Source organism: Apium graveolens, chromosome 8 (genome assembly GCF_009905375.1).
Source record: "Apium graveolens cultivar Ventura chromosome 8, ASM990537v1, whole genome shotgun sequence".
NCBI classification, from domain to species: Eukaryota; Viridiplantae; Streptophyta; class Magnoliopsida; order Apiales; family Apiaceae; genus Apium; species Apium graveolens.
This window is the reverse complement of record NC_133654.1, coordinates 93152814-93171829: the sequence shown is the minus strand read 5'-3', so window position 1 is coordinate 93171829 and position 19016 is coordinate 93152814. Positions and strand designations below refer to the sequence as shown.

General features: G+C 38.0%; 1 protein-coding gene and 1 pseudogene across 1 annotated transcript; both read right to left on the bottom strand.

The window, feature by feature from the left end:
- Positions 1-10639: 10639 nt before the first annotated feature.
- On the bottom strand, positions 10640-15691 carry LOC141679015 (secretory carrier-associated membrane protein 1-like). Its single transcript, XM_074485492.1, has 12 exons — positions 15470-15691; positions 14588-14686; positions 14432-14494; positions 13837-13870; positions 13504-13626; positions 12726-12788; positions 12520-12613; positions 11933-11978; positions 11788-11855; positions 11513-11561; positions 11256-11321; positions 10640-10989 (listed from the first exon to the last, which is right to left on the bottom strand). Exons 1-12 carry the CDS (start codon positions 15536-15538, stop codon positions 10903-10905), a joined length of 861 nt encoding a protein of 286 aa, XP_074341593.1. The 5' UTR covers positions 15539-15691; the 3' UTR covers positions 10640-10902.
- Positions 15692-16626: 935 nt separating this feature from the next.
- Positions 16627-18778, bottom strand: LOC141679764 (F-box protein At1g47056-like; annotated as a pseudogene).
- Between the last annotated feature and the right edge of the window lie 238 nt (positions 18779-19016).

The window sequence follows — 19016 nt, the reverse complement described above, 5'->3', positions numbered from 1 at the left end:
CTTAAAGGTCCGTGGAGACTCGAAGCTGATCATATCCCAGGTAAAGGGAGAATTTGAGGTAAGGGATGATACGATGGCTAAGTATGTCCGCCTAGTAAGGGCTGTGATGACCCAATTTAATGAATGCCATGTTGAACACATTCCAAGGGAAGAAAATGCTAAAGCAGATGCGCTATCAAAGTTTGCTTCATCTGAAATAGAAGAAAGTTCAGGAAGTGTGTACTTCCGTGTTTTGAAAACACGAAGCATAGATGTTAAGCTTGTGGCTCCTATAGGCCTGGGGACATCCTGGATTGATCCCATTAAGGCTCATATTCAAACCGGTTGGTTGCCAAGCGATGCAACTGAAGCACGGAAGTTAATTGTTCGGGCACTAAGGTACTCTTTGATAGATGAGATTCTTTACAAAAGATCTTTCGTGGTTCCCTACTTGAGGTGTCTCAGGCCCGATGAGGCACGCTTGGCTCTTGAAGAAGTGCATGAAGGTATTTGTGGACAACACTTGGGGGGCAGTGCCTTGGCTCATAAGATAACTCATTTAGGTTTTTATTGGCCAGAAATGATGGCTGATGCCAAAGAATACGTAAAGAAATGTGACCGCTGTCAGAAGCATGCACCTGTTGTTAGACAACCCCCCGAGATGCTGACCTCTATCAACTCGCCCATTCCTTTTGCTATGTGGGGAATGGATATTTTGGGGCATTTTCCCATGGCCACAGCACAAAGGAAGTTTCTGGTTGTAGCCATTGATTATTTCACCAAGTGGATCGAAGCCAAACCCTTGGCCAAGATCACAACTAAGCAGGTTGCACAATTCCTGTGGGAAAACATTATGTGCCGATATGGAATTCCCCGTCTCCTCGTCACTGACAATGGAACACAATTCAACAATGAGGAATTCAAGAAGTATTGTGAAAAAAATGAAATTGAGTTACGGTTCACCTCTGTGGCTCACCCGCAAGCCAATGGGCAAGCGGAGGTAGCAAATCGGATAATCCTGGATGGACTAAAGAAAAGGATCGAGAAGTCAAGAAATAATTGGGTGGATGAGATACTTCCCATATTATGGGCCTGTGGGACTACCTGTAGAGTCACGACAGGAGCAACTCCTTTCATGTTGGCATATGGGGCAGAAGCAGTGGTTCCCGTGGAGATATCACATTCCTCTCCAAGGATTCAGGCTTTTAATGCTGAAGAAAATGAGGAAGGGCAGAGGTTAGCCCTGGATCTAATTGATGAAGTGCGAGATGAGGCACATGCAAAGATAACGGAATACCAAAAAAGAGCTTCGTTTTATTACAACCTAAGGGTTAAAGAGAGATTCTTCAAGCAAGGAGATTTGGTATTAAGGAAAGTGGAATCTTCTGGTGTAGGACAGAAAGGAAAACTAGCCCCAAATTGGGAAGGGCCGTACAGAGTCAAGAGCGTTCAGGGTAGAGGAACCTACAAGCTGGAGACTATGGATGGTTTTGAAGTCCCGAGAACCTGGCACACACAAAACCTGAAGGTTTACTACGTGTAAGATAGGCGAAGTACGATTCTCACTTGTCATTGTGACAAGTAGGTTTAAAAGCACCTTGAAGCTTTGCTTGCGTAGGATTTTATATTCCAGTAGAATTTACATTGTCTAGTTATTGTTGATTAGGGTCGAACCCATGTTGTGTAAGGTTTTGGAAAACCAGACTTCATATTAAAGAGTTTGAAATTATTTCAATCTAAGCATGTTTAAAGTTCAAATGCATATTAAGATTGTAAAGTTAAAATAGAAAGAGGCAAGAAAAGCAACATATGAAATATAACCCCGAAGGGTAACAAGTTCTGATATGAACAAAGTTCAAAAAGAAGATATACAAAAAAAAACTTAGGCCTTGGAAGGCTGAAATTTCTCGGAACCACTATCCGAAGTCTCCTCGGATATTTCAGTCGTTCCTTCGGACGTCTCGGTCGTCCCCTCCGAAGTCCCTGTAGAGGTTCCCTCTGCGGGAGATGCTGGCTGTTGAGGCACTGCTCTTGGAGGCTCTTCCACCCTGGCCTTCTTAGTGACAGGCTCAAACTCCTCTTCGGAAGAATCTTCCTCCTCTCCGTCCTTGATCATATCAGCCAGCTTCTCAGTAACACCCCCAAGCTCTGGAACTCGCACAGGGCAAGGAAAGGAGGACTGCTCGAGGACTTCTGGAAATTCATCTTGTATGGCCTCCACAGCAGCATCCCAGCCTTCTCTATAGCTAACTGGGTGCAGGAGGGCATCGTGCTCCACCATCAAGTCCTTGAACTCCTGGGTGTCCATCCAGCCGTCAAAGGCTTTATCCTTCTGTGCCTTCAAGATAACATTTTCAGCCCGGGCCGTTTCTAGGTCAGAAGTGGGAGAGGCCAGTTGAGCTTCAAGGGCCTCTATTCTCTGGTTGGCCTCCTCCAACTTCTTGTTAGCATCCTCCAGGCCAACCTTCCAAGCCTTAGCTTGGTGAATCGCCCCATGAAAAATGGGCGTTAGCCTGCGAAAGAAGCAGCAAAAGTATGAGAAAGGAAACGTGAAAAGGCAAGTATAAAGGGCAATAGGAAAAGGACATACCGTCGCTAAAGCCTGGGCTCCGAAAAGCTCATTCCCCTCTAAGTCCTGTTGAAGGACAAAATCTTGATAGTCCACCGGGGAGATGGAGTGCTTAGACCATTCCTTGGACAGGGCCATGCTGCCCAATATTGAATCCTTGCCCCGGATCCCCCAAGCAGGTTGAAAATAGGCCCCTGGCCTCTGCTTGGTGCGCAAAACCTGGCTGGGGCCTTCCTCGCCCGGTTCCATTGCTTGAAGGAGGAACTCAGGGAATCGGTCACCAAAGCGTGGGTCTTAAAGACTTTTCCAGCCCTCTTCATCCTGGTTGTCTCCAGGTCTTTAGGCTTGGTAGCCTCCTCAATCTTCTCAGTCACTGCAACAAGCAAAGTTGAAAACTCAGCGGAATAGAAAATGAAATAAAAAAAGAGAGCGAGATATAAGGGAGGAAACTTACTTTTCTTAGGGACGGGAGAGAGGCCGCGTTCTACAAGAACGAACTCCCGGATAAGATCCCAAGAATGGGAAGTCCCATTATCTTGTGTAAGGAGGTTGAAAGCTCTAGCCTCCTCCTCAGACAAAGTTATGTCATTTGGGCTCCCATCGACGGCAAGCCCGAAGGACGATCGAAACAGGGTGCCCCAATCTCCACCCTCCCAAACAACGAACAAAAAATCTTTCTTCCACCCCAAGTTATTGTTAGGGATGGACTTCCCATTCACAATGTGGGGAATAGTGGGGCGCTGGTTTAGAGAAACCCAACCCGGACTTTTATCAGGGCTGTTTCTGAACTGGAAAATTTTCCTGAAAACAGCAACAGAAGTAGGGACCTTGTGCTTGGCACATTGTGACAGGTAGCACAGAATAAGCCTCCAAGAGTTGGGGGGGAGTTGGCAAGGGCTGATGCCCACAACAGCCAGTAACAAGGGAATGAACGGATGAAAAGGGAGTCTGATACCTGCCCTTAGAGTATTCCTATAGACGCATAGTGCGTCCTTTTTCCACTGGCAGGCCCTGTCGGCCGGACCCGCAAGAACCAGCTTAAAAGGCTCCTTGATTTTGAAGCAGCTGCTCAACTTTTCCAGCTCCTTGGGATCCCGTAAAGCACGAATATGATCGTGCGCGTCCAGATGCGCATCATACGGGTACTCGTCCCCTCGAGTGTTGATCATGTCGATTAAGGAAGTATACCTCGATCGAATAGGAAATTCGTTGGACTTTCTAGCCACGTTCATCTTGGCCAAGCGAGTCATTTTTTTGTCAGCCATCTGAAAAAAGAAAGGGGCACGTAAACAGGCTATCTTAAAACGGCACACAATGGAAAAATAGACACGAAAAGCAAAGGGCGGAATTTTACCTGAAGAAGCACTCCTGAAAAAGACTTTGAGCTCCGACTTGCTGTTATTGCTCTGAGAATCTTAGCAGGAGGAGAAAGAAGAAAACTTAGAAATGAGAAGGTGAGGAGTAGTAGCCTTTCCTCATTCCTTTATATAAGAGGAAAATGAAGTTGAAGGGACGAAAGCCCATTAAGGACAAAGGCCTATAGGAAAAAGCCCAGAAAAAGGAATATTCCAGAATATTCCTAGGAATTCTAGAGCATTCTAAACAGGGTGTATTAAGCCCAGATCAATATTAAGCCCAGATCAATAAAGAGGCCCAGTAATATTTGGTAAAGCCCAATAAAAGGGGCCCAGTAATATTTGGTAAAGCCCAATAAGAGGGGCCCAGTAATATTTGGTAAAGCCCAATAAAAGGGGCCCAGTAATATTTGGTAAAGCCCAATAAGAGGGGCCCAGTAATATTTAAAAAAGCCCAATAGAGAAAGCCAGGCCCAAATCCAATTAGGATTTGGAAAATTCAATTTTAGCCCTAAAAGATATAAGGCCCAATGGAGAAGGCTAGAAAAAGACCAAAATCCAGGTCGAGATCCAGGTCGTGAATCCTGCCCGAAATCTTTCGAGCAGACACCCGAAAATAACGGGTAATAAAGACCAGAATCCAGGTCGAAATCCAGGTCGTGAATCCTGCCCGAAATCTTTCGAGCAGACACCCGAAAATAACGGGTAATAAAGACCAGAATCCAGGTCGAAATCCAGGTCGTGAATCCTGCCCGAAATCTTTCGAGCAGACACCCGAAAATAGCTGGAATAACGGGACTGAATTGAGGTCGAAACTTCGACCAGGAATGAGGTCGAATAAACCAAGCATCTTTTCAAAAATAGGGATTAAAAACCCAGGTCGAAGTTCGACTAGGATCCTGGTCGAATTCCAGGTCGTGGATCCTAGTCGAAATCCTTCAACCAGGAAGCAAGAGAATCAAAGAATTTTCGAACAGGATTCAGGTCGAAATTTCGACTAGAATCCTGGTCGCAATCCTAGTCGAGGCTCAAGACCAAGAGCTAAAAAGTGGGGGAGTTTTCGACCTAGATCCAGCTCGAAAGTTCGACTAGGATCCTGGTCGAATTCCAGGTCGTGGATCCTAGTTGAATTCTTTCGACCAGGATGGCAAGGCTGACCCCTATTTCGACTAGGATCCAGGTCGAAATTTTGACTAGGATCCTGGTCGAAAAAGGGCTGGAAATCTGAAAAATCAGAAAATTAGGGAAAAATCCTAGAAAATTAGGGAAAAACCCGGAAAATTAGGGAAAAATCCCAGAAAATTAGGGGAAAATCCCAGAAAATTAGGGAAAAACCCAGGAAATTAGGGAAAAATCCAGAAATTAAGGGAAAAACCCAGAAAATTAGGGAAAAATCCAGAAAATTAGGGAAAAATCCCGGAAATAAGGGAAAAATTCCTGGAAATTAAGATAATTCCTAAATAAAAGGAAAATTCATTGTAAATGTGTAGGTCGCTCCACACTTTACGGAAAAACGAAACCCTGTAAGGGAACGAATAGACTTAACTTCTGCGAAACCTAATCAATGTTTCCCAAAAGTTGGGGGGCAAATGATAGGGATAAATAAATTATGATATTATAATTTATTTACTGCATTAATTGTACAAGGTGTGGACTGCTAGACCCAATAAGAAGATGTATGACATTCAGACCAGAAAGGTTAACATGGACCAGATCAGGCCTGATGGAACAAAGAAGGCCCAAAAACCCTGATTATTAATTAATTTCGTAATTAATTAATAAGGGAAAAATCAGCTATTGAGAAGAGTCCCGATAAGGATATAAATCCTTACAGATTAGCCTCAAGGGGACCTAAAAGGATAAGGAATCAGTTTCCTATTATCTAGGACTCCAAAGTCCATTCTAATTATGAGACTTGCCCACCAAGTCTTCTATACCAAGTCCAATTCAAGGACTCCCAACATCTATATAAGGGGCTTCACCCCACAGATCAGAACTACGTTTTTTGACTTGATCCTTGGCAATCAGCAAGGTACGTAGGCATCTTGTAAGGCAGATCGAGTCACGAAACACAAGAGCAGTCAAATCGAGCCTTGAAGCTCACGTTCCTTATTATTAAACACAGCAATTATATATATTAGTTTTAAATCCATAACAATCTTGAACTGTGTACCAGGGTCAGATCTAACGTACGTTGTAGCATAGCGCTTATTATCCGCGAAAATGTATTGAACCCTACTCTTTTTTTTTGTCTTAAGTATGACCCCTGTATTCAAACAAAAAGCATGCCTTACTTTTTTCGGAGATAAAAAGCGCGGAAATGTTCATATATGCTACAACCTGGACCTGAAACCTTACTTCAAAAATTATATATTAAGATGTTGAGTTGAACATTGCAATAAGAATTTTGAGTAGTGGAAATTGGTAGGAGCAGATCAGATATGGGAAAAGTGTTTGATCTCTGGTTGACTTGTACTGGAAGATGTATAGATTTAGTAATTTTTATTTTTATCTTTATATATGTTAAGTTATTGTGTTGATACTTGATAGTTTTGGCAGAAATGTATTATCATACTTAGTTTTAATGTGGTTGTGTATGTAGTTGATCTTTGGATTCTACATTTATCATCTATGGCACTATGATTTACCTGTTTCTTTCTCAGGCTAATGATATAAGAGATGTCGTAATTAGAAGGGGTTAAATATCGATAAGTTCAGTACTAAACTATAAATACTGCTTTTCGTAATGTGCAATATAATGGAGAGGACATAATAAATATGTTTATACTGAATGTTTTTACTACGCGCTGCTAATTTTTCCAACTAGAAACAGGCTCCGAATTTCTTCCTTAATGGAAGTAGGGGAGGGTGTCTTAGATAGTAATCCAACTGTGAGTCTAACATATCTATGATACTTCAGTTGTTCCTTACCGACAAAGCACAGACTGGAGTTAAAGCATTGCTCCCTGACTATGCTGACCGCGAGCTTGCAGGCTGTTTGCTCCTGGGCTGATGAGTTTCGGGAACTTATGCCCTGGAGCGCTGAGTTACATTATGTGAATCAACCTGATTCAGTTGTAACTATAATTACTCTAGTAAGTTTGCAATCTTATTATCTACTGTACACCGTGTTCTTTCATGAAGAGGGATTTTAATCTATATATAAAATGCTTATAAACATCTATATATAAAATGCTTACATATACATTTTAATCTATATGTAAAATGCTTATTAAATGTTATTGGCCTTATCTACTCCTGCTTTATGTTGTAATTTGTACTCCTCTAATTCCATGGTACTCGTCACTTTAACACTAAACCCCCCCACATTTTAAGTTTAATGGTTTCATGTTTAAAGCTCGGTTTTCTCACATTTGCAACAAAATGATAGAGGTTTCACATCAAGTATGTCGGAATGAGTTAGTGTATAATAACCAGCCAAGTATGTCGGAATGAGTTCAGTGCCTTTAAAGATTCCGGCATTGAGGGTTGGAGAAGCTGATATTTTATTCTCTTGAAGCCTGCTATCAACCTGAAACATTTATCTCTTCTACGATACCCAGTTGACCCTGGTTCCTATATCAGCAGTTTTAGGGCCGGGTAGATGTTTAATATATAGAGTGACGAGTATCTTGACCATTACTTCGGTAAGAGGTATTCTAAATAAAGATACTTTTGATCCTCGACAAAGTGTTAAATTATATCTTAATACTTACTTCAGAGTAGACTGGTTTAGCTTTTCAATCTTGTAGAAATTATGTTGTAGCAGACGAAGAGGATGATATATTTTAACAAGGAACCTTGTTGTTGTAGCAGACTGAACAATTAAGATGATGACTACCTAGCCCACTCACTGCCATCTCTCTATGTAACTGTCTCTATCAATGTTTCTCTTCTCTTTAACACAACTCTTTACAGATCTATCTGTGATTCTCTATTTCTATACTCTGTAGATCTAGTTCAACATACCTATATTATCAGTTGGCACTTAGACTTCACTTCTACTACAGCTCTAGATCATTGAACTCAGCTTGAAAAATATTTTAATACTGTAAAATGTTTATAAGAAATTCTGATTTGTATGTAGAACATATTCTGATGGGGCCATGGACCCCATAGGCCCCTGCACAATTCCTTGCGTGGAAACATTCCATCCCCTCTGCACGCGTTGTTCTCCTAAACTTTCTCAACCCTGTCTTGCATCACTCTACTGAATTCAGAGTGGCAGCAGAGTTAGAAGTACTAGGAAATGCAAGTGTCTAACTTGTTGTGTATAAATGACAGCCTCTACATGCTGGGTTCCTTGGAGATCAAGGAGGAAACATGATTAACGTATGCTTGTATGAGAATCAAACAAACTTGCATCGTGTAAGTGCTGAATAAACTTGCTTCTCTTGTTCTTTTTTCTAAAATACATGATTACACTCTGTGCATTTCATATTCTAGTTTAAAGTGATTTAATTTACTGCATAGGACGGTAATAATCCAATAAAATTTGTATGGATTGTAATACTTGACTCTTCATTATTTTAGTCATGTAAATTCACTGAAACATAAGAATAAAACATACATATGGGGTAAGTTATATGCTACTCATACTAATCGGGGAAGTGTAACAGATATAGTAAAATGTGTGAATGTCAATAAGGTGGCAGAGCTTTAGGCATCGACAACATCCATCTGGCCAAACTAAAATAATAAGATTTAATTTTCCTAACTTACTTGATGAGGCTATCTGAAATTAGTGCATCTAGAAACGGAGAAATATTATATGTGACCTCCAAATAAAATTAAATAAATTTTTTTATGGAAGGAGTTTTAGCTATAATTTGATGATTAAGTAATTGGTGCTACCACTCATGTGTAAATGTATGGAAATCAGTTTTTTCTTTATGGTTTTTCTGGCATACGATTGCAGTAACAAATTACTTTGTTCTCTTTCTAGGTATGGGATAATATGATCATAGACAGTTTATGATTCAGATCTTTCTCTTTTCATGCAAACTCTTCTGGTCGATGTTCTGGTATGCTCCTTTCTGTAGTGTTTTCGTTTCTCTGACGTGCAACTGTGTAATTGCAGTAGTTTTTGTATACATATTAAAGGGTCACTACTCTGTACTCCAGGAACTTGCAATAATATATATATATATATATATATATTTGTTTTCTTAAGACTGATTCGTAACATCCCATTTTATAACTAAAGTCCTTAATTGAAATCCATACAATCGATTGTCCAAACGACACCTTATGCTCGCCAATTCCTCCAACCTTCTAGTATGGACTGCGGCAATTTTTGCATTGGCTGGATCTTCTTATTTCAGGCACTTCATTGATAATTCATCACATGGACTTGTCTGAATCCAAGTCTTCTTTGACACTAGCTATGATAATGGTACTCTAAAGTAGAATCGATCGAGATTAATTAGGTATTGTTTTAGAGCGATCAAGTCATCTTATTCTACCATATCTTACTCATTATTAGTACATGACTTAAGGCGATCTTAGCAGTGAATGAAGCCTTGCTACATGTATCAAGCTAGACAACAAAATGTATAGTGCATTAATGACTAATTTTTTATTACTGCAAGGAAACTAGTTTCATTTAGTCTTATTCCGCATATTGGGGCTTGTAATTACTCTATTGATATTATTATCTAGTATCTACACCTTGTACAACGTTGCTCATAATATTGAATTTATTTTCTCCAAGTATTAGCAAGCTATATATTTAATTCTTTGCCTTTTTTCCCAACATTTAGAGTATCATATTTGTCTAAAGAATCAATATTCCATGTATAGTGTCTGTCCATGGATAAGAATCAGTCAAATGACTCAGAAAAGCCTCTATGTATGATACACTTTTCATGAGTTCAGTATTAAGTGTTCAGAGTTTAAATATCTAGCTCTAACTACTCAGTAATTTAAACAATGTCCTTGATGCAGTTGTAAGATATGTTTGTATAATTTGACCAGTTTCACGTACTTGTGCAATTAGTATATATATAATGTTGGATTAGATTTAGCAGTGTACTACAAAATACAATCAGCGCATAAGCTAATATGTGGGAAGCTGGTAAACATGAAATATGCTACTTTCAGGTTTGCTTTAGAAAGCAGTACACCAGGAGCTACTTTAGGAGGTGCATATCTGATTCATCGAATCCACTCTTTGACTATCATATAATTTTGTTTTTGGTGGCCTATTTACTTGTTAAGACAAAAACATATATCTAGGAAAACAATGTACTCAATTCGGAATAGAGTTGATATCAAATTAGTTGTGGTAGAATGAAGTTGAAACTCATATGGAAGTTTAAAGCGTAGGAAAAGAGGAGAAAAAAGAGAATAGATGGGCGTAATAAGAAAATAGAAAGGAGTAGAACTAGTGCAAGACATTTTAATGGTTCATGTTTCTGAAGGGTGCCTCTCTGCAGATTTCACTGAACATGATAAAGTCAAGTCAATTTTATTTTTTTTGCGTTTTGATGTCTTTTAAGATTGATTTTCCTTTATCATCTATTAATACAAAGAGAATAAATAAGACATGTAAATACTAATTACTATTTCTAAGAAACTGTGGCAAACAAGCTGATAGTGTCGATCAACATAAACACAAGAATTTCATGTTCAAGCAATTGCATAACGTGTTCAGTGTATCTGACTATGTATGCATTTTCTCAATGGTTATACAGTCGACTACTCCATAAAATAAATACCAGTACTAAAAATCAAGTAGTCCAAATGCAGACATGTACGATTATTAAAGTATATTAAAAATCTTTACAACTCTAAATAGATTATGTATGGTATTGAATGTCATATCAAGAAGACCAAATAATCCTCTCATCTATACAACAAATAAATAGAATTTTTTTATGAAATGTAGTATACAGCTTCAATCAACAGGACCCTGCTGAAACACAATTTTTACAACCTGCAGCAGCATAGCTATTATGGAAGGATCACTTATTAACTTTTCTCAGGGCGGGGGCATGGTTATATTGCTGTTCTCAGGGCTCCTCTTGCAGCTTCACGCTGCATCTCCGCTGCTTGGCCACTACCTCGGAAATACATGTATACTTGCTGCATTATGGTACAATAAACAAATGAACATAAGAATACACAGATTACATTTAGCATATACATTACCACTGTTCCTAACAATCCCGCTTAGACCCATTAAATATCTGCTTAAGCGCTAGAATATATCCTAATTCTACTTCTGTTATTTGAGGCATGTAAAAGTTTTTGGTCCCCTGATTATTCATTTGATTGAAGAATTAAAGTTATGAAGTATTTTTGACATCTTATGACACCGGGTTTCCCACATATCATTAAACTGAACATACCTGAATAACCCAAATGCTAAGCAAGGACTCTAGAGCAAATAGTCCAGCTCCAACGAAGTAGAAAATCTGAGGAAAACAATACATTATTAGGGTATTAATATAGCATTAATGACTGATTCTTCAAAAATATGTATATAGACAGCAGAAAAGAAGAGAGACTTGCATAACTAGTAAGCTCTATGTAATGATCGAAAAGTAAACAATGTTCTTGAAATTGTATGGACATGACAAACAGTGACAAAAGGGTAAAGACTTACTCCAACTATTGCATGATCACCAACGAGATCTACAGCAGGCAAGATACCTCTGCGACAAATTCCAAAACAGGAAATTTTGAGTCGATCATGCAAAAAATTACTAGTGTGATTGATACACTGAAATATGAAAATGTAAAATCCTATATCTATCAAATGCATATCACCATACTCATTCCCCGTAAGAGGGATAAACATGTGTGCTAATTTAATAATCATTCATCTCTGTAGTTACTATCCACTTAGAGGATATCTGGTTGTAATTATACAAATCTTACGCAAGTGATTTTCCTTTCAAGAATATTGGAGGAGCCACAGCAGCAAAGATGACGAAACCAATATGAACCTGTAGGCCACAGGGAAAGTAAGGAAACCTCGAGGACAAAATAATAGTCTTCGGACATAAACAGAAATGTGACTTACCAGGTAAAATAGGAAAAACCTGCTATACTTCAAAGCACTGTCGGTCCTGTAATCATAAAATTTGATGTTATGTAAAGAAGTAAAATGCTCATAAGTACGATAAGTATAACCAGGCACAAGATCAGTATGTATGCATGCCTGCAATATTTATGTTAAGGATTTTCTATGCTTTATGATGTTCATATGATCAACCAGTCACACATATCATATTGGTCTTCGGTTTTTGAAAAGATTAAGTTTTGAGAAATCTAATCAAATTCGAGCAAGACTCTTAACTGACGTAGTAACTTGGGTGAAACCAATATCCATGAACATTGAGCTTGGATCTAAATTATATATTGAAGTCTTTTTATGTTTGAAAATTAAGGAATGTGACTTTCCCTTAAGGTGGATGGACATTTCTCCTCTGCAGATACAGTCATAGAACTTATTTTGTGATTGGTCCAGACTCTGGATCACAAACATGTGTTATCAAACGGCGTGAGAATGGAGACGAAAGCAACAGTTCTACTCGCATATTGGATCATCATGAAATTTCTGGAGGATAGGTTATATGAATAATTGATGTGGAAAAGATATTAACGTACCTAAATGCACGGTACAGTGGGCGATACCACAATACATAGCCTCCAGGAACTCCTGATATAAAGTAAATAATTGAAAGGAACCAGATTTTTGGATCTACAAATAAAACAAATTATAGTTTAATCAGTACTGGGACATCATAAGAAAAATACCCGACAGTGAACTGAGAAAAGTTGAGAATTAAAGTAACCGGAGTTTATTAATTTACCTTCTCCTTTGATCCAAGCTGAAGTTGTGGCAATCATATTCCAAAAAAGGCAGAGTACTAGTCCTGTTTAGCATGCCATCAATCATAAAGAGGTTAAGTCCACATTAAGGTTGAATTTTTCTTTCCAGAATCTACAGATTACAGAAGGAACACAAATGGTTGCATAGTAGATGAATAAAATAAATTGACCCATCGTCATGAAACCATTTTTGAGTCCAAATTACCTGATCTGAGGGGACTAGTCTATGACAAAAGGGTGCTGGGATTAGGATATGTTAACTGCTATGTGTTATATGGACTTGAGTTTAGCCTAGAATATGGTGTCAGGTAAATTAATATAATGAGATATTATGGGTCAATTCAATTCCAAACTATCAATTGACTCTAAGTCCAAACTGAATGAAAATTACAACAGGATAGTGGCGTTATTCATTAAATTACAACAGTAATGTAGTTTATATCTTACAGGGATGTACCTGGATCATCTTACAACGATAATATATATTTACAAACTACATACCACCGCCCATCCCCTCCCCAGTTTCTTTCCCTGACGGGAGATACAATACAGGAGCATGTTCAAAGGCAAGTAAAAATTTATCCCGCATAATTTTGTTAAGTTGTCTTCCATCTTATTCATCATTAAGTTGTCTTTCTCAATAAGGTGGAACACTAACAAAAAACATAACAACTCACACCACTTTAGTATATTACAGGATTCAGCGGCATCATTTGTCAGAAGCATGCAAGCTGAAAAACAGATGAAAGATAGACGTACCTAAGTATGTAGAAAATGCAACATACTGCAGTTTCTGCAGATGAATTGGTATTTCATTAGCAATATCATGATGGATGATTGGGAAAAATGCTGGCCAATTTTTATCCTCCAGAACTATACCAGCTGCAATAAAAAGGATTAAGTAAAAGGATTAGTTGCGAACGTAGGCTACAACCTACAGCTAAAACATATACAGAAAAATTGCAGTGTTATGGTTATATGGCAGTTATTGTTTTCTACAGAAACTAAATAGTCGGAAAAAATATCTTTGATAGAAGTTTAGAAATGTGAAATCTACAGGTAATGAAAAAAGAACATAGCAATTGAAAGTACCTCGTTGTGCAGCTTCTTCTTTCCGTCTAACAATCTGTAATAAATCAAAAGAATAATAAGATGATGACAATGTCTAAAATATCCTAAGAAAAAACTTTAATACTATTTACTCCCATAGTTCCCTTTTACTTGTGCTTGCATGCTTTAAGATTTACTTAGAACAGGTACCTACACAAATATTTTTCCTAATTCTATTTAAATAAAAATTTAACTTTTAATATGCTCATAAGAAATGTAAGGGATATGAAGATGTAAACAAAATTACAAAGGAAAGGCTTGACAATTTGAGGAAAACTACCCCACAATGTACATCTTTCTGTAACTAAAACTTGGGTGTTTAGAAATCTGACAGCCAACAAATTTCTAAGAAACTTGTGCTGAAAAGTTTGCGACACTTCCAATTTTGGGATGCCGCAAACAAGGAACAAGTGTGAACTTTGCTAATTTTCATAAGTCCAAATTTACCTGTTTTAGCTTTAATTACAGTAGTAGCTCCGCCACTCACCCTCGTTCTACAACTAGTTAATGGTCTAAATATCTGATTTCAAAATTACACATTCAGAATATCATAAGAGAAACTTGTGATCACACGTACCTGTTCTCTCTTTCTTAATTCAGCCTCCCTGACTTGCAGCTCCCTCTCTTTCTTCTTTAAATCCTAATTTCAAAAGAGAACAATTGAGATCCTAATTAAGTGAAGTAAATAAGAAACAAAAACTTTAAGAAGCACTGAATTTATCAGTTCTTTTACCGCAGCTGAATTAAGTGGAATATCAATCGTCGCACTACCACCATAGAAAGCAGCAGGTTCATGAGGAAGAGGCGAAAGCTTTGAGTTTGCCCCTCCATTCTGGAACATTCAGATTATGATTCATGTCAGAGTACAGTCAGTACAATAACATCCGTAGGTGATAGATGCCGAGGCAGATTTGACAGACATCGGGTAGGGCTTCCCCCATTTACTAGCAGAAAGTTCTTTCAACTACGTTTTGGAAATTTAAAGTCTTGGATATACGATAAAAAAGGGAAAACTCAGAGGAGTGCATATGCAGACCGGAAATGTATGAAGCCGCTACATATATACAGATTCCTTGCATTAATCTGGTTTGGTAGAATACATGATACATGCTCTAGTAATACCTTTATGCTTACTTTGAACCTCTGTCTAGTATCTGTACAGACACACAGACACAAAATACATAATAGTACCCACACAAAAGGGACTTATAATTACAATTTTTCTTGACCATGACTTATGGTCCATAAGGTTTTACTGGGGACGCTTAAAATCTATATCATACATATGTCTCGAATGCTCAATTCTTTCTTGCAACTGAAGAGGGCATCACTAGGTGCACATATCTGGGACAATTTTGAAACTAAGTATCAAATCAAAACTTTGAGTATATTGGAACTCTAAGAATTCGAACTCTGAGACCGCAGAATCAAAAGAGCTCTACTAACATGTCAAGTCAAGTTACTATGGAGAACATATATATTCTAATTATCAAGTATCGCCTAAGCATGATCATATAGCAAAAAACTCAAAAAACAGTAGATACAGTAATACCACACAACTTACAAGAAGCACAAACAATGAATATCTAACAAAATGAGGAGAAGGAAATCATACAGAAAAAGGATTAACTTGGTCCTCTTCTTCCTCAGCAAAAGGGTTGTCACTTCTGTAACGACTGGCCATTTTAGTACTAAGTTTTAAACAAATGAGCAAAAAAAATAAAAATGAGAATGAGCAGAGAAAATAAGGATCTTGAATGATAAGTTGAATGAAAAAATAAAGAGGAGAAGAAAGACTAGAAGGGAGGAGAGGGAAATTTGTCAAGAAATGGAGGCTAGTGAGAAGGAGCAATAAAAATTTGAAAAGTAGTTTTGGGTCAGAGCTTTGAAATAGATGGATGACTTGTTAATAATTTTGGAATGTTCTTTTACTGTTGCATGTCTGCGTTAACATTCATCCCCTACTTTATATTCTTGTAAGGAAACCTATATTAAAACAGGGTGACACCTCAAGCCGTAATGTTTTAAATACTGGTTTTTGGATGGAGGGGCCCCAGTCGGCTTTCTCATAATTCTATATAAATTATATACATGTAATATTATTCACAATGTTGTTGTTAATAATCAATTTACCAAGGGTCCACTGTAAACAATCTTCTTCACCCTTACAAATACAATATTATGACAAAATGATGCAGAGGCTTCTTCAGACATTAAGAACTGCCTCAACTTTATCTCATTAAGCCTGCAATCAATACATATAAGCTTCTTCTACTTCAAAGGAATAATCTCCGTTATTCTTCCTATCTTTTCTTATAATCTTTTTTTACATGATATTTTGAACACGTATATCTTAGTCATCATCGTTAAAATTTTAGGTAGAAACTAGAAACTTGTGAAAAAAACACTTTTAATTGTAGGAGTAATCTAAAATTCTGTCTATCAAAGGTCATCACTTATTTCACTGTGTGTAATGCTCTCATTTTAGTATCAAAAATGTGATCAATCTCATAACTAGAAACACTGAACAATTAGCATAAAATCAGATCAAACACGTAGACTAGAGCTAAAGCGGGAGACATTAGAGATTAACTTAGACAAGTATATGTTTTGCTATCATGACATAGGGAGAAATCTCGTCAATTACACGTAGCATAATATTATTATTACTTGATAGAGCATAATACCAGAAATTCATGTAATAATCTACCAAACATCAACATGAAAACACCTGTTCATGATTCAATAGTAACACTATTTGACCACCTCCTACTAGCTCGGACCAAAACACTTGCTAAATCCGAAAAGGCAAAACCTTAGTTTTGATGCCAAAGCACAAGCTTTTCTACTGGAACAAGTCACCGAGTGAGCTGTACCAGCGACTTCTTGCCCTCCAGCAGCATTGGCATCCACCTCCTCAATTTCAAGCTCACGCTCATTGATATCAATGTTTAACGACCCCCTGTTCAACCTCAACAAAGCCTCCGCTGCACTAGTCACTGCTTGACACCTTTTTACCATTATTTTTATTAGATTGGGACAGCCATGAACAAAAGCTTCAATTCCCTTATCTGAAATAGGACAGGACCCTATTTGCAACTTCTTTAAAGCTGTACATTTTTCAGCAATGCAAGACAATTCAGCATCAGTAACTGTCTCACAATGGAAAATACCCAAAATTTCAAGCTGTTTACAACCCAAAACAATAGCTTTTATAGTATTAAGACTTGGGTTAAGACTACTGAGCACCAATTCTTGAAGCTTAGCACAATGCTTACCAATTGAAACAAGACCTTGATCTCCAATCTCATTAGTTCTCCACCCGTCAATATGAAGCTTTCTCAATAACCTGCACTTCTCCAACACCGACACAATCCCAACATCCGTACAATCCACAGTTTTAAGTATCTGCAAAATCTCCAATTCCAAGCAATTCGTTAGAGCTGAAAGACCAGCATCACTAACTAGCACCTTATCCAAATAAACCTCCGATCTATTACTCGCAGCCATTTTCACAACATTATCCCAGTCACCTACACATTGGAACAATTTTAATGTCCTCAACTTCTTTGATCCAACTATAAGCGGCATAAAACACTGCCCGTTATCAAGCTCCTGCAAATGAATAAACTTCAACGATTTAGCCACGCCAGGACCTATCATTTCACCAACACTATCCTTAAGTCCATCCAGACACTTAACGAATAATACCTCAAGAGAGGAGCAATTATCAAGCAACGCATTCATCCCCTTAACTCCAAACGTGCATGATCCACACAAAAACTTCTTTAAACCCTTGGCATGCACACCTAAAGCAGCCATACCAATCTCCGTGACCTCAGTACAACCACGTAGATTAATCCAACTAAGTTTACGACACGTTGTAGCTATCAAACTCAATGCATCATCATTAAGACTCCCCGTTGTCTGATTGCAACGGATAGTAAGCTTCGTAATCGAATCAAATCGAATAAACAAACCTGGAAGAATAGATAAATTATCTGACTGAGACTTCAGACTGAGTTTTTCCCTGCTTTGGCCTTCAATAACAAACCATCTACGACAAACAAGCGAGCAAGACTTGCGCTGAGAAGAGCTGAGAGTCTGAAAAATCAACGCCAAACACTAGCCCGGAAGCTCTGCGATGGCCCTAAATATGAGCCATGTTCATGTGAGGAACAATTTTCTTTATTGATACTTCTTTTTACCAACCTTTTACAAGTAGGACAAATATGCTCTATTATAAGAGTCCAATTGGGTCTTTTTCCCATACAATTGGACCCTTATTGGGCTATTAATTTAGAAACTCCTATCCTCTAGCCCTATCTAATGTCTTTCCTTCTTTTCCTATTCTGAGGCCCAACATTTGTCCCCCGCGAATATTGTTGCAATATCTTTAGATTTGCTGTTACGGTACGTATTTATGACCTGCAAAAAATAAGAAGTAAACAGAAAAATAAAAGGTTAAATTTTAGCTTATTTTAATTATTATATTTATTTTATTATTTGTCACGTTTTTTACTTGACATGTGTGTGTGTTTTTATTTATTCTCCCTTCTTTCATTTTCATACTATTATTGCATAATTATGCATGCGGGTAAGAAAGGAATGTGTAAAAGCAGTAATTTTTGTTGTGATGATTTAAATATGAGAAGACTCGTAATCCAAATTTTTACAATATATATACACAAACTTAGCAAAAAAATAAATAAATGAGAAGACTCTTCATCTTCCTTCTCTTTTATCAAGCGGATGCTACAATGTTATTTTAAAGGGCCATATCCTCTCTCCAGGCTTCGCCACTTCCTCTCTAAGTTTTCTCTGATCTTAACTGTTTTTATTTTAGTTAAATTCTTAACTTCATTGTTTCAGATTCCTGAATTGCATTCTTCATCTCTAATTCTTGAGTGTCTGAGTGTGTCATTAACTGTCTCTTCTCGAATCTATGGCTGACCCCGGTTCTTCCTCTTCTAATCCTTTTCGAAGCCCTGAGAAACGTCCTCTAGATGAAGGAGATGAAGAATCTGCCATAAATTTAGATAATCTAGAAATTCCCAACTTAAACTTGTGTAAATCATTCGACTTTATGAACGAAGACGAACTTTTCTCTGGCGTCGAGGTAGCATCAAAGGTATCTCCTCCACTCAGTCCCCGTACCTTAG